The sequence below is a fragment of the Physella acuta genome, unplaced genomic scaffold (assembly GCF_028476545.2).
Source record: "Physella acuta isolate Inbredline_101_S28 unplaced genomic scaffold, ASM2847654v3 ptg001274l, whole genome shotgun sequence".
Taxonomy (NCBI): domain Eukaryota; kingdom Metazoa; phylum Mollusca; class Gastropoda; family Physidae; genus Physella; species Physella acuta.
The window spans coordinates 87068-101684 of NW_026732789.1; the positions used below are offsets into that span (position 1 = coordinate 87068).

At 35.8% G+C, this 14617-nt stretch overlaps 1 protein-coding gene across 1 annotated transcript in view; it reads right to left on the reverse strand.

Annotated features, from left to right (window-relative positions):
• Window positions 1-11427, reverse strand: part of LOC131957872 (low-density lipoprotein receptor-related protein 4) — a 32774-nt gene extending 21347 nt beyond the window's left edge. The window contains exons 1-6 of the mRNA XM_059322681.1: window positions 11186-11427; window positions 10606-10749; window positions 5851-5969; window positions 4786-4893; window positions 4394-4620; window positions 1174-1426 (exon numbers count right to left, since the gene is read on the reverse strand). Of these exons, the coding sequence (XP_059178664.1) occupies window positions 1174-1426; window positions 4394-4620; window positions 4786-4893; window positions 5851-5969; window positions 10606-10749; window positions 11186-11252 (918 nt within the window). The 5' untranslated portion in view covers window positions 11253-11427. The remainder of the gene's footprint in view (window positions 1-1173; window positions 1427-4393; window positions 4621-4785; window positions 4894-5850; window positions 5970-10605; window positions 10750-11185) is intronic.
• Between the last annotated feature and the right edge of the window lie 3190 nt (window positions 11428-14617).

Consider the following 14617-nt stretch of genomic DNA (forward strand, 5'->3'; position numbering starts at 1 on the left):
GAGAAACTTGTATAACACTTTAAGAAACTTTTTGAGAGTCTTGTTCAAATTGCTCAGGGGCCCATTTAGTCCACTATCTGAGCCGCCCCCCCCCCCGTCCTTATAAAAACAAATGACCTCATCAAGAGCCACCTCATCCCCCTCCCCCTCCCCCTCCCCACACCCTATACAGCCCAGTGACCTCATAAAGAGCCACCCCATAGAACGACGCCCCCCCCCTACCTATACAACCAGCTCACCTAATAAAGAGCCACACCGCCCGCCCCATACAACCAACTGACCTCATAAAGAACCACCCCGTAGAACGACGCCCCCCCCCCCCTCAATACAACCAACTGACCTCATAAAAAGCCACACCTCCCCCCCCCCCCGCCCCATACCCCCAACTGACCTCATAAAGAACCACCCCGTAGAACGACGCCCCCCCCCCTCAATACAACCAACTGACCTCATAAAAAGCCACACCTCCCCCCCCGCCCCATACCCCCAACTGACCTCATAAAGAGCCACACCGTAGAACGAATCCCCCCATAAAACCAACTGACCTCATAAAGAGCCACCCCGTAGAACGACGCTCCCCCCATACCACCAACTGACCTCATAAAGAGCCACACCTTCCCCCCCCCCGCCCCATACCACCAACTGACCTCATAAAGAGCCACACCTTCCCCCCCCCCGCCCCATACCACCAACTGACCTCATAAAGAGCCACCCCGTAGAACGACGCTCCCCCCCCCATACAACCAACTGACCTCATAAAGAGCCACACCTCCCCCCCCCCGCCCCATACCCCCAACTGACCTCATAAAGAGCCACACCGTAGAACGAATCCCCCCATAAAACCAACTGACCTCATAAAGAGCCACCCCGTAGAACGACGCTCCCCCCATACCACCAACTGACCTCATAAAGAGCCACACCTTCCCCCCCCCGCCCCATACCACCAACTGACCTCATAAAGAGCCACACCTTCCCCCCCCCCCCCCCCCCCCGCCTCATACCACCAACTGACCTCATAAAGAGCCACCCCGTAGAACGACGCTCCCCCCCCCCCCATACCACCAACTGACCTCATAAAGAGCTCACCTTCCCCCCCCCCCCATACCACCAACTGACCTCATAAAGAGCCACCCCGTAGAACGACGCCCCCCCCTGCCCATACCACCAACTGACCTCATAAAGAGCCACACCATAGAACGACGTCCCCTCCTCCCTGTGGATCACCTTCCTCAGGCTGCCGTCAAACCGCACCGACTCGAGCGTGTACTTGAACATGTCCACCCAGTACAGTGTGTCTGAGCTGTAGTCGATCGCCAGACCGCGGGGTCGCACGATGTTCTTCTCGACCAATATTGTCCGAGACTCGCCGAGAAGTGACGAGACTTCAATTTTTGGGCGAGCTCCCCAATCGGACCAGAAGAGATATCTGAGAAACACAGAACAAGCAGAAGACAGTTTTACTTTTAGATCTGTCTGTAGTAGAATAGCTAGCTGGATAATTTGAATAGGTCAACATTTTATAAAGTGTACTTAAGGACCCTGACAAATGACAACGGCCCTGAACTGAAATAAAAAAACTGATTAAAGAGAACCGGACTGATGAATTAGGGCCCCAAGAAAAACTGACTAAAGCAACCAAAACAGATGACTAAGGGCCCCAAAAAAACTGATTAAAGAGAACCTGACTGATTACTAAGGGGCCCAAGAAAAACTGACTAACGCAACCAAAACAGATGACTTAGGGCCCCAAGAAAAACTGACTAAAGCAACCAAAACAGATGACTAAGGGCCCCAAAAAAACTGATTAAAGAGAACCTGACTGATTACTAAGGGGCCCAAGAAAAACTGACTAAAGCAACCAAAACAGATGACTAAGGGCCCCAAGAAAAACTGACTAAAGCAACCAAAACAGATGACTAAGGGCCCCAAAAAAACTGATTAAAGAGAACCTGACTGATTACTAAGGGGCCCAAGAAAAACTGACTAAAGCAACCAAAGCAGATGACTAAGGGCCCCAAGAAAAACTGACTAAAGCAACCAAAGCAGATGACTAAGGGCCCCAAGAAAAACTGACTAAAGCAACCAAAACAGATGACTAAGGGCCCCAAAAAAACTGATTAAAGAGAACCTGACTGATTACTAAGGGGCCCAAGAAAAACTGACTAAAGCAACCAAAGCAGATGACTAAGGGCCCCAAGAAAAACTGACTAAAGCAACCAAAGCAGATGACTAAGGGCCCCAAAAAAACTGATTAAAGAGAACCTGACTGATTACTAAGGGGCCCAAGAAAAACTGACTAAAGCAACCAAAGCAGATGACTAAGGGCCCCAAGAAAAACTGACTAAAGCAACCAAAGCAGATGACTAAGGGCCCCAAGAAAAACTGACTAAAGCAACCAAAACAGATGACTAAGGGCCCCAAAAAAACTGATTAAAGAGAACCTGACGGATTACTAAGGGGCCCAAGAAAAACTGACTAAAGCCACAATGACAGATGACTAGGGGCCCAAAGAAAATTAACTAATATGCCCTGTAATTGAAACACATGAACTCTACTTCATAGACGCCTGTGCCTCTGCCACGAAAGAAAAGAATGATGACGTGCACAAATTACATTGTGACAAGTATATACCTAGTTTTAAAGTTGGCATACATAGCCAGGTTATCAGATCGATTCATCAGCTGAAGATAGTTTTCAAAAAGCTATAAACTTATTTGCTTTTAATCTAAGTCAGTCCAAGAATGATGCTGAATTTTACCATATGTTAAGTATGTAGCAGCCTACTTGCATTTTTTTTTACTTAGAGATTACGCTGTTCTATACATTATATATATATAATGTCACAGCTAATATATAATGTCACAGCTAATGCGATATTTTTTAGGTAGGTATGCGAACTCTACCGAGGCTTATGGAACAAAAAGGCAAATTTGAACATTAATTAAAGGCTGTTTAGAGAACACCAAAACGTTTCTGAAGTTGCACAGATCTGCGGGGAATGCCACCTATTGTGCTTACCAACAGTTTTCAGCTTGTATGTTGCCTATTAGCTTATGTCAGGGGTCGGCAACCTTTTGAAGCGGAAAAGCCAAAAGTTAAAATTTTCAAAAATTTCCCTGGTTTTAAAGAGACACTAAAATTTTTTTTTATTTCAAATATTTTATTTTTTGATTAAGATTATTAGTATTTGTTCAAGGAGCTGGAGAGCCGCATCTTGATATCAAAAGAGCCGGATTCGGCTCGCGAGCCGCAGGTTGCCGACCCCTGGTTTATGTAATAATAAAATAGTTTGGCAAAATGAAATATTAGCGAAAATTACAATTTTTTTTAGCGCAATTTCCATTCTGGAGAATTGCGTTTATTAACTCGTCATTTCTGGGAATGGATGGATGGATGAATGAATGTATGGATGAATGTGTGTCCGGGCTTTAAGTCGTATCTCCTCCTCAACGAAGCAATATCGATGACTAGTTCCAAATGCAATTATGTTAAACAAGTTACGAGAATGAGCATAGGCCATAAAAATTCCGGGTTTATTTCATGTATTTCCCGGAAAAGCCCAAAAACCTTAAAAACATTCAGTTTTTGGCCCATATCTCGACAACCAGACCACTTAGCGACTTGAAACATGTACCAATCGATTCCTGCCATAATTTAGAACAATATTGCCGAAGAAAGTTTTCAAAAATATCCTCTCGTTCGGTCACAAATTTTAAAATTACATAAACACCTTCAAACCGATCGTTCTTCTAGCTTGAACGCACCCCAGCATTATACGTCAGAGCTATTTTTAGATAACATAAGGAAATTGCGCATAAATGTCACTAGACTTTTTTAATTAACTTGTTTACCTATGACGCACACAAGGTTTTAAGCAACTTTATCGCGATAAACTTTTTTTTTGAGTAAAATACATTACTTATTAATGTTTCTGTTTAACTATATTAATTATAGTCAAATTATATTTAAATATAAAGATTAATAGACCATAGGAAACATATTTCTTTTAAAATTTAGAGTTGTTAGATATTTTAAATGTCACGTATTTTAACGCAATAAATCTTGTGTCTTTTTATGTTTAAGAGTGTTTAGAATACATTTAAGGGTTGCGTCCCCTTAAAAATGGATTATATCCTTTCAACATTAAATTAATAAAAGATAAAATAATGATAAAATACATGTTTTATTGAATACCGAGCTTTAATAGTTTACATTATATCCGATCGGATCATATATATATATATATATATATATATATATATATATATATATATATGTATATATATATATATAAATTCCGATCGGACCAAATGCTATTGTCAACATGTGTGAATGTATTATGGACATCCCATTTTAAATTCTCTTCACATAACACACTATAAACACAACAAACCCTTTTTGTGGATACACCGCTAGTCCGTGTGGCGAATCCAGCCAGTCCTGGATGATGATCTTGTATCCAGTCCTGTTGGGGTCGGTGGATATCATCATGATCCAGTTGTACAGGGCGTCCGTGAAGTAGAGATTCCTGGAGAGCCAGTCGACGGCGATACCGTACACTTCAGAGGAAGTTCCCGTGTACAGGGTCAATGTGTCTACAGATCCATTCAGTACTAGACACTGAAAGACGTCATGCACATTTACTTTAATGGAGTATATATATATATACATGTATATATATATATATATATATATATATATATATATATATATATATATATATATATATATATATTCTACATATATAGTGCAGTGTTTTGAATCTCTGTACCACAGTTCCCTCACCTGTATCTTCTTGTTGACCCCCTCGCTCCAGAAGAGAGTTTGGTCCTCCCAGTGAAACCCCAGTGACTTGAACTCCCAGGTGAAATGGGGGGCGCCAATATACGTGACCTGTAGGTGCAAAGGTCACAGAGTGATGAAAGTGATTAGAGGGTTGGCCTAACAATCTTCAACAATAACGGTTAGACACACAGACATATATAAAGAGGATACTAACAATATCCACATATAGAAATGTATGGACCTATCACATAAGCTCATTAGAAATCATACAAACACACACACACAAATAAACTCACGCAAATTACATCAACAACACAATAACAACATAACAACACAACAACAAAACAACAACAACATAGCAACAACATAACAACAACACGTCAACAACACAATAACAAGAACACAACAACAACAACAACACAACAGCAACACAACAACAACAACACATCAACAAACAGCAATACAACGCAATAACAATGCAACAAAACAGCAACACAACAACAACAATAAGTACAACAACAATACAACAACAACACAACAACACAATAACTACACAGTTACAACACAATTACAACAACACAACAACAAGAAATCTTAACTTAAGACGAAGTACACGGACATCATCAAGTTTAGGTTGTCAAAATAAACTACAACACTATACACACATTGATTTTCATTTTTCATGATCGGATGTACACAATGTCATACGAAGGAACAAATAGAAATCAAATACACATACGTACAATTAGACATTTCGAAATACTTTATATATATATATATATATATATATATATATATATATATATATATATATATTTATAAATAAATATATATATACATATATAGGCCCTATATATATATATATATATATATATATATATATATATATATATATATATATATATAGAGAGAGAGAGAGAGAGAGAGAGAGAGAGAGCAGACAAAATACTGTTATAATTAACATAAAGACACATTGAAGAGACATGTATTCATACTGTTTATAAACAAACAGATCGCTACATAGATACGACTGACATACACCATCTCTGGTCAGCATTTAGCTACCTGTGGTCGTCTGCTTGTGGTCCAGTTCCTAGGGTTACCTTGTATGGCTACCAGCCTTGCTACCGCGTAGGTCTTGCCTGAGGGGCTCTGGGCCCATATTAAATTGGTGTCATGGTTAACTGAAAAGTCAATACCCAGTTATTTCCTATTAGCTAATTGTTGTCTTTAGTCTGTGTAGTTCTATGTATGATGAATGTATCTCTTAGTGTTTGTATGAATGGCCCGTGGAATGAGACGTGCTGAGGTGAAATGTATGTTGGGTCTCTGTGACTCTGTGGTTTTATGTTTAAATTTAATATAATAAGAAATTATTTGGTGCAATTACTCTTCTAGATCTTCAGGCTAAAGTTTACCAACCTATCTCGAAATTGGATACTGCTTTGTGTGTTAATATGTTTGTGTAACATTCACTATATAAATAATTATATATATATATATATATATATATATATATATATATATATATATATATATATATATATATATATATATATATATATATGTGTGTGTGTGTATATATATATGTATATATATATGTATATATATATATATATATATATATATAAGCATCAGTTGTTTATGTTTTAGTTTTGTCTTCAGATATAGAGCCTCATCTGACCGGCGAAGTTGTATATATCCATCAATTTAAAAAGTGAAATTATTTTATGTATGTTGTGATTCTGCTCGCTAAAATAGTTTAAAATATTGTATTATGTTTCCCAAATAAAATTAAAAAAAAAGGGGGAACTAAAAAAAACTCCTTAAACATTTATAAGAGCGACTACGATTCTAATGTACTTACTTGCAGCAGTTGTAACAAAACATCCCAAACTAAGAAATACTATCGAACTATACACATATTTCACGTAGGAAACACCCGCATACATATTGAATAACACAAATATCGACTATATCTAAACAATATATTACACACTTTTTATAGATATCCTAGACACATTTGACTTGCTAATTAAACGCCATTTTTGTATCCAGCAGTGAAGAGAAATATCACATTAAAGTTGATTATTCTAATTTAATTCTAATTTAATTTCTCTTTTAGTTGTAGCTTACAAACACAATATGGAATATTAACATGTTAATTAAGCATTCATCATTTTTTTTAAATCACCGGTTCACAAGTATGCATAAATATTGTTAAAACTATTAATTATCATATATTAATTAATTAATTAACGTTATTCGCCAGCGAGTGTAAACTTTGTATTCCGCCAACACACCGGATGTGAGTACTTTAGACACTCCGACAAACACGCACTTTGCCCAGCGCGCCTTCACAAACTTGCAAGATTCGAGAACACAAACTTGCAAGATTCGAGAAGATACGTAACAGAGTTTCGAAATACCTTAGCTTGGTCTTGACTTAAAATATCTATCTATATTCAAACCTGATGTCAACTGTCAATAAATTGTGTTAATTTTTTTAAATAATGTTTCTATTTTGTTCAGTGTAGTTTTAAGACATAGTTCTTAAAAAACTCGCGGAAAAAATATCAAATAGAAAATTAGGGTGCAAGTTTAAATTTGCAATATTTATTTTAAAGCGAGATTTTTTATACATCAGTTTTGATTTACTTTTAAAAAAGATAGTTTGCTCGGTTTAATGGAAATATTTTTGTATACTCATATATATATATATATATATATATATATATATATATATATATATATATATATATATATATATTTCAGAACTGTAAATTATGTTTTTAGAAATTCGTGAAATAAATACATCATGATCTTATGTTGTTGTAAGGAGATTAATAATTTCGTTTTAACCCTTAAAGCGCGCCAAGCCACGCTTTAAGGGTTAACTATATAATACAAGTCAATGGTCTACTAATTCTTTAACATTCATTTTAACGACATCATTTTCTTTTACAATTGTCTTAATGGAAAATACAAGTTATTTTATTATGTGTGTAAAAGATAAACTTATGTATGTATATACAAATATCCATATATATATATATATATATATATATATATATATATATATATATATATATATATATATATATATATATATATATATAATGTTAAAAAAATAGGATCTATACTTTTTTAGATACTTTATGGGCCAAAAAATATTTAAAATAGTCAATCAAAATGAAAACGGTTCAGCATTTCTTTACTACATTCATTTCTGGGACTGAAGGCACTGGAATCTTTATGGGGTGGGGGTGAGGGGACTGGTGAAGTAAATATTATCCCGCCCAGAAAGAGAATCCTGGAACTGATTCTGGTGTACTGATTAAAACAACGATAAATGTGTGTGTGTTTCAGAATGTTCATGTTAGGAGTGGCTTAAAATTCGTTTGCTGAACTTTGATCAGAGTGAGAAAAAAAGTTCATAATGAGTTTGAAACTGAATAACCCTTTTCCTTTGAGCTTTAGTTAAAACAGGCCTCTATTATCGTACTCTTAACAGATTTCGTAATATGTTTTAAAAAATCTTTGTTCTTTAAACAAAGCAAAAAATGCAATTAGTAAGCCAAAACTGTGAAGTGCTTTTGCAGATAGCGTAGTTGTTTTTTCTAATTGTTTGATGTACTTGAAAGGGAATTTTTAAAGGGGAAATAACTAGTTTTAGTAAGGGCCAAGGGAAGTTACTGCAATTGACTGTCCCATTAGCGCAACTTGTATGTAAAAGTGCAGGATTTAACGCGTTGTGTTCAAGTATTTTGTAGCCCTCGTGCGTTAAACGCGCAGAAATAAATCCGCGTTGAATGAATGTAACTGATAATATCTACGTCGTAATTAAGGGAGTTATTTATAAAACTAAAAGTAATGTATGAACGCAGTGCTAAATTTATGTCAGTCTGATATAGTTATATATATATATATATATCTAATATATAAAGCTCAGTTCTGTATGTAATGCATTTGTATATCGTTGGAATTGTACGAATTTAAAAGTTAGAAAATTAGCGTGCGCATTTGTCTAAATTTATGAGCTAAAAAATTACTATTGAAAGTGTTGGGAAATAATTTTCATTTTTCAAATTATAGTAATAATTGTCGGCATGTTCATTAAACACAAGTTTAAAAAAAAATATCATCTTTTACAAAAATTCTAATTATGTCTTTATTTAGTCCTATAGCACTTACTTCCCTTTGATAAATTAGGAAAAACACAATTACTTCCCTTTATAAAACCATTGCATTCCGTGAAAATAATTTACTTTTTAATTACTTTGTTTTGGTGTTGGGAAAAAAAATAATTACATAATTAGCGGGGATTGATCAAGTGCAAATGTTGTAGGTATTTTACGGATAAGCTTGGAGTATTAAAATTGTTTATTAAATTGAAACAGGCGCGTTCGTTTAAGTGAGTGCAAAAGACTGAATAAGTTGGGGTACTATAGTCGTTCATTAAGCTAAAACAGGTGATTCCGCCCCGGGCGTTTATGTTCGCGTTAGTGTTTTCTTTGTGTTTAGGTGGGTTTGCGTTAGTGGTTGCGTTTTGATTTGGTTCGTTTTTGTTCTTTCTTTTTTCGTTTTTGTTTGTGTTTTTTTCTTTGGGTTTGTATTTGTGTTTTTGGTTGGTTTTGCGTTTGGATTTGGTTTGTTTTTCGTTGTTTTTTTTTGTTGGTATTGGTGTTTGTGGTTGGGTTTGTTGTTAGGTTTTTGTTTTCATTTGCTTTTTTGTTTGTTTTTTCTTTGTGTTTGTATTGGTGTTTGTGGTTGTGGTTGGGTTTGTTGTTAGGTTTTTGTTTTCGTTTTGTTGTTTTGGTTGGTTGTGGTTTGGGTGGGCAATGCCGGGTTTATGATGATTACTAAACACACAGGTAATGGTCTTTAACAGAAAGGTTTTTCACAGAAGCCAGAGCAGGGCCTGGCCGGGACGGCTAGTATATATATATATATATATCATCTGTAACCATTCTATTCGTCTTGTTTCCTCTATTTGCCCTTCACTATATCGGTCCATATGTTTATCCTATCCTATCCATCAATCATCCACCCACCCACCCACCCACCCATCCATCCGTCCATCCGTCCATCCAACCATCCATCCCACTTTAGTGGCCCACATACGGACCACGGACCGTGTGTATGAAACACTTGCTCAATTAACTCAGCCTCAACTAGGAAGTAAAAAAGACCACATTGGTCCCTACAGTCATGAATAAAAACCCATCCTACTTCCAGTGACTCAATGGATCAAAGTGTCATTGACAAATGTGATTTAGACTAATTGATGTGAATGAACTTGAATAACTAATGGCTTGACTGACAATTAAACTCTCATTTTCTAACTAAAATCGGATCATCCATATATTATATACTTTCTGTGTTGGGAGCGTGAGGGGGGGGGGGGTACGGAATATTCGACATGTAGCAGTGTGTTGACTGGTGAGGAGGGAGGGTGGTGGATGCGGGTCCAAATGGATCTCCACACACGTTATATTGACGGACAACTTACTTAGAACGGATGTTGACAGACAACTTACTTAGAACGGATGTTGACGGACAACTTACTTAGAACGGATGTTGACCGACAACTTACTTAGAACGGATGTTGACCGACAACTTACTTAGAACGGATGTTGACGTACAACTTACTTAGAACGGATGTTGACGTACAACTTACTTAGAACGGATGTTGACGGACAACTTACTTAGAACGGATGTTGACGTACAACTTACTTAGAACGGATGTTGACGGACAACTTACTTAGAACGGATGTTGACGGACAACTTACTTAGAACGGATGTTGACGGACAACTTACTTAGAACGGATGTTGACGGACACAGTCCGCAGCTCTTCTGGCAGTTCTCCATGACGTAGGCATCGTGAATTTTCTGGGTACAGAACGCTGGGATGGAGCTGGCTAGAAACTCACAGAGAATCTCTTTATCAACACACTTGCTGCCTGCGTTAGATACATCAATTAGATAACTAAACATACGTGTATAGGCGTATATATTCGCAAATATATATACATATATATATATATATATATATATATATATATATATATATATATATATATATATATATATATATATATATATATATATATATATATATATAGCCAATAGTAGTGATTTTTATATCTGTGTGTTTGTTTGGTAATGGTAATGGTGTATAAAACCTAGAATCGTTTTATAACGACAGGTTATCTACAAGATTAAAATAAAAATTGTTAAATATGAGAATTTTTAACGTATATTCAAAACTATAAGTGCGCCTAAAACTTATTAGCCTCTTGTATTGAACTTCTAAAAATATCTGATCTATTAACCAATCTATGAACTATCAAATCTTTTTGATCAACTTCTTTGTTACGAATATACAATGTTGCCTACCAGGATTCGCTGAAGCTACTTGAGGTAGCACGCACATGAAGAATAAAATACATTTTATCGTATCCATCGTTTGCAGTTCAAGTGTTTGTTATTGTATCAAGAATGCATGAAATTCGAGCCTGCCCAACTACAGATAAATTGACAAAAATATAAGTATATGTTTAACACAGTAAATTTAAGTTCCTCTTCGGTTTTAAAATACATAACAACTCGTTGGAAACAGATGAATGTGTTAAAACCATTCTGATAGACTAACTGAAAAAAATATGGGTGTGATTACTTTGTGAGTAATTATTTGTAGTTTCAATTTGGGGTTAAAGTTCATGGCAACAGAGGTTCTAAGTTCTGGAAACCGTGGCCACACATAAACAAACTTTCTGACAATTGGCAAGTCAAACACAGTGTGGGGCAGGCACGTATTCGATCACTTATGATATTCAGCCTTAATATGTATGGGTTTTGCACAAAACTTTGGAATGTGAAAGTCAAAGCATACAATAGACACGTACTTCCATCCTTGAGGAATGGTCCGATGATTTGAGTTTGTTAACTAGCAGTCACCTAAACTTACACAAAAAATAAACAGCCTTTGCATAGTATGCTGCAACGATAGCCTTAAGATCAACACCGGAAAAAGTAAAGTCTTGAAAATGTAAGCCAAAGTCAAAGACCCACTAAGGCCAGAAGACAAAACAAAAAAAAATAAAATAAAATAATAGTAATAGAGGAAGTGGTGGAATTCATCTATTTGGGAAGTAAAGTCAGAGGTATGATGGAGACTGCCACAAAAACTTACTATATATATATATATATATATATATATATATATATATATATATATATATCCGATTCTTTGTTATATACGGGAATCAAGAAAGATAATCTTAACTACCGAACTACGCAATAACTAAAATCTCCTACGATAATCCATGTTGAACCTAGCAGTGTGTTGACTTACAACACACTTGAAGACCCTCCAAGGCATACGTGTGACTTCAGACTTGAAGGCTGTTGCTATTTTATCTAGGCGTTGCTATATACAACTTGAGAACCATCGTCTTCCCTTAAGAATGAGAATCGCTTCACATCGCCTCATCCTTCATGGCTGAATGTGTAACTCACGTTTACATAATTTCGCCTAAACTAGAATAGTCAATACACCATTTACTAATGGAGTAAGCTCTATCCTATTTTTTTAAACGTTGTAAATCATTATTATGTATTACAATCTGTATTTTTATAATTGAATACCAAAAGCGAAACGCTATTTGTTAGAATTTTAGTCCAACTGGATTTTAAATTGGAACAAATCCACACCTAGTTAGTTGGCTATCCGTCTGTAACGTTAGAATGTTGAATTATATGTGTTTTTGATCCAACATGATAAAAGGAAATTTAGATATGGGATTTTTTTTAAAGCACGATATGTGGTTTAGTTTAAAGCACTATATGTGGTTTAGTTTAAAGCACTATATGTGGTTTGGTTTAAAGAGCATTGTTTAGAGCACTATATGTAGTTTGGTTTAGAGCAATATATGGGTTTTGGTTTAGAGCACTATATGTGGTTTGTTTAGAGGACTATATGTGGTTTGGTTTAGAACACTATATGTGGTTTGGTTTAAAGCACTATATGTGGTTTGGTTTATACAGCATTGTTTAGAGCACTATATGTAGTTTGGTTTAGAGCACTATATATGGTTTGGTTTAGAGCACTATATAGGGTTTGGTTTAGAGCACTATATGGGGTTTGGTTTAGAGCACTATATGGGGTTTGGTTTAGAGCACTATAATATGGGGTTTGGTTTAGAGCACTATATGGGGTTTGGTTTAGAGCACTATATGTGGTTTGGTTTAGAGCACTATAATATGGGGTTTGGTTTAGAGCACTATATGTGGTTTGGTTTAGAGCACTATAATATGGGGTTTGGTTTAGAGCACTATATGGGGTTTGGGTTTAGAGCACTATATGGGGTTTGGTTTAGAGCACTATATGGGGTTTGGTTTAAGCACTATATGGGTTTGGTTTAGAGCACATAGTTTACCCGTGTATTAGATGTCTAGACACATATGCTCTAGCAGAATTTCTGGTAGCGTTGTATGGTATGAATCGATACTAGGTATCAGTTTGTATATTGGTAATAGTTTATATAGTTGATGGAATATATTGCGAGTATGTAGGCAATAATTTGTATAGTAGCTGGACTGTACAGTCAATATGTAGGCAATAGTTTGTTTAGTCTGTGGAATATATTGCCACTATGTGGGCAATATTGTATTTGTATAGTGGTTGGTCTGTATAGCCAACGTGAGATCAATAGTTTGTATTATTGATGAAATATATTGCCAATATTTAGGCAGTATTTTTGTTTAGTAAATATATCCACTAGGTAAGCAATAGTTTGAAAAGCCAATATATAGAAATAGATTGTATAGTGGGTGGCAGCATTATTGCATTGCTTATGCTATTGATCGTTAGCCTAGTAAGATAAATAAAAGGTATACGATTGTATTTTCGTAAAGATTTTTATTCTATTTTCTTTGGTTTAGGTAAAGTAAAACCCAGGAAAATGACGGTCGAAAAAAACAGCGAAGTATTTCAGCAAAATCGCCACCATTATTATATATGTACTTGCAATTATTCCCCAATCCCACCAATGATTATACTGGCCAAACAAGCCAATCAAATATCTCTACTTGCCTCACCATCTCCCAAAACATCAACCCTAACCCCCACACCCCCCACACAATATCACTCTCTCCTCACAGTCTTACTACGTCCAAACTGACCACAATTTCCGCACGTTTTTAGTTGTTTTTGGTTTGTTCCTCATCCATCCCAGAATAAACCAACTCACAAACAAGTGGAATATAAATATCCCGACCTGCAATACTTGGACGTCATTGACCTATAAATATAACTCGACGAATACATCTTTGTTTACAAAGCATCTCACAAAAGAGGAGGAAAAATTCACCATTGTTTGTTGACAAAATATGCCTATTTCAGTTATTTTCACAAAAGGGAAGGAAAAATTCACCAGCTTGTTTACGAAGTATGTCTGTCACAAAAAAAGAAGGAAAAATACACTTATATTTATTTACAATGTTTACATTTGGGAAAGGAATATACTTCTAATTTTATTATAAGCTTTTATTTTGTTCACAATATCTGTTGATGGTTTTGTGGCTAATCTTGTAACTTTATTTTATTTTAAACCCACTTCTAATGCAACGATTTCGTTCACAACTTTCCAGTTATGCTTACCTCCGATAACAATGCAAGATTCCTCTTTTTAAAAATAGAATCAGACATAAGATTAGTCATAAAAATTAGATAAAAAGATTGCTAAAAAACAGGAGATAACACAATTAAATAGTAACGATTGATTGATCATCTATTCGACGACGGTGAACTGTTTTTTTTTTCACTTT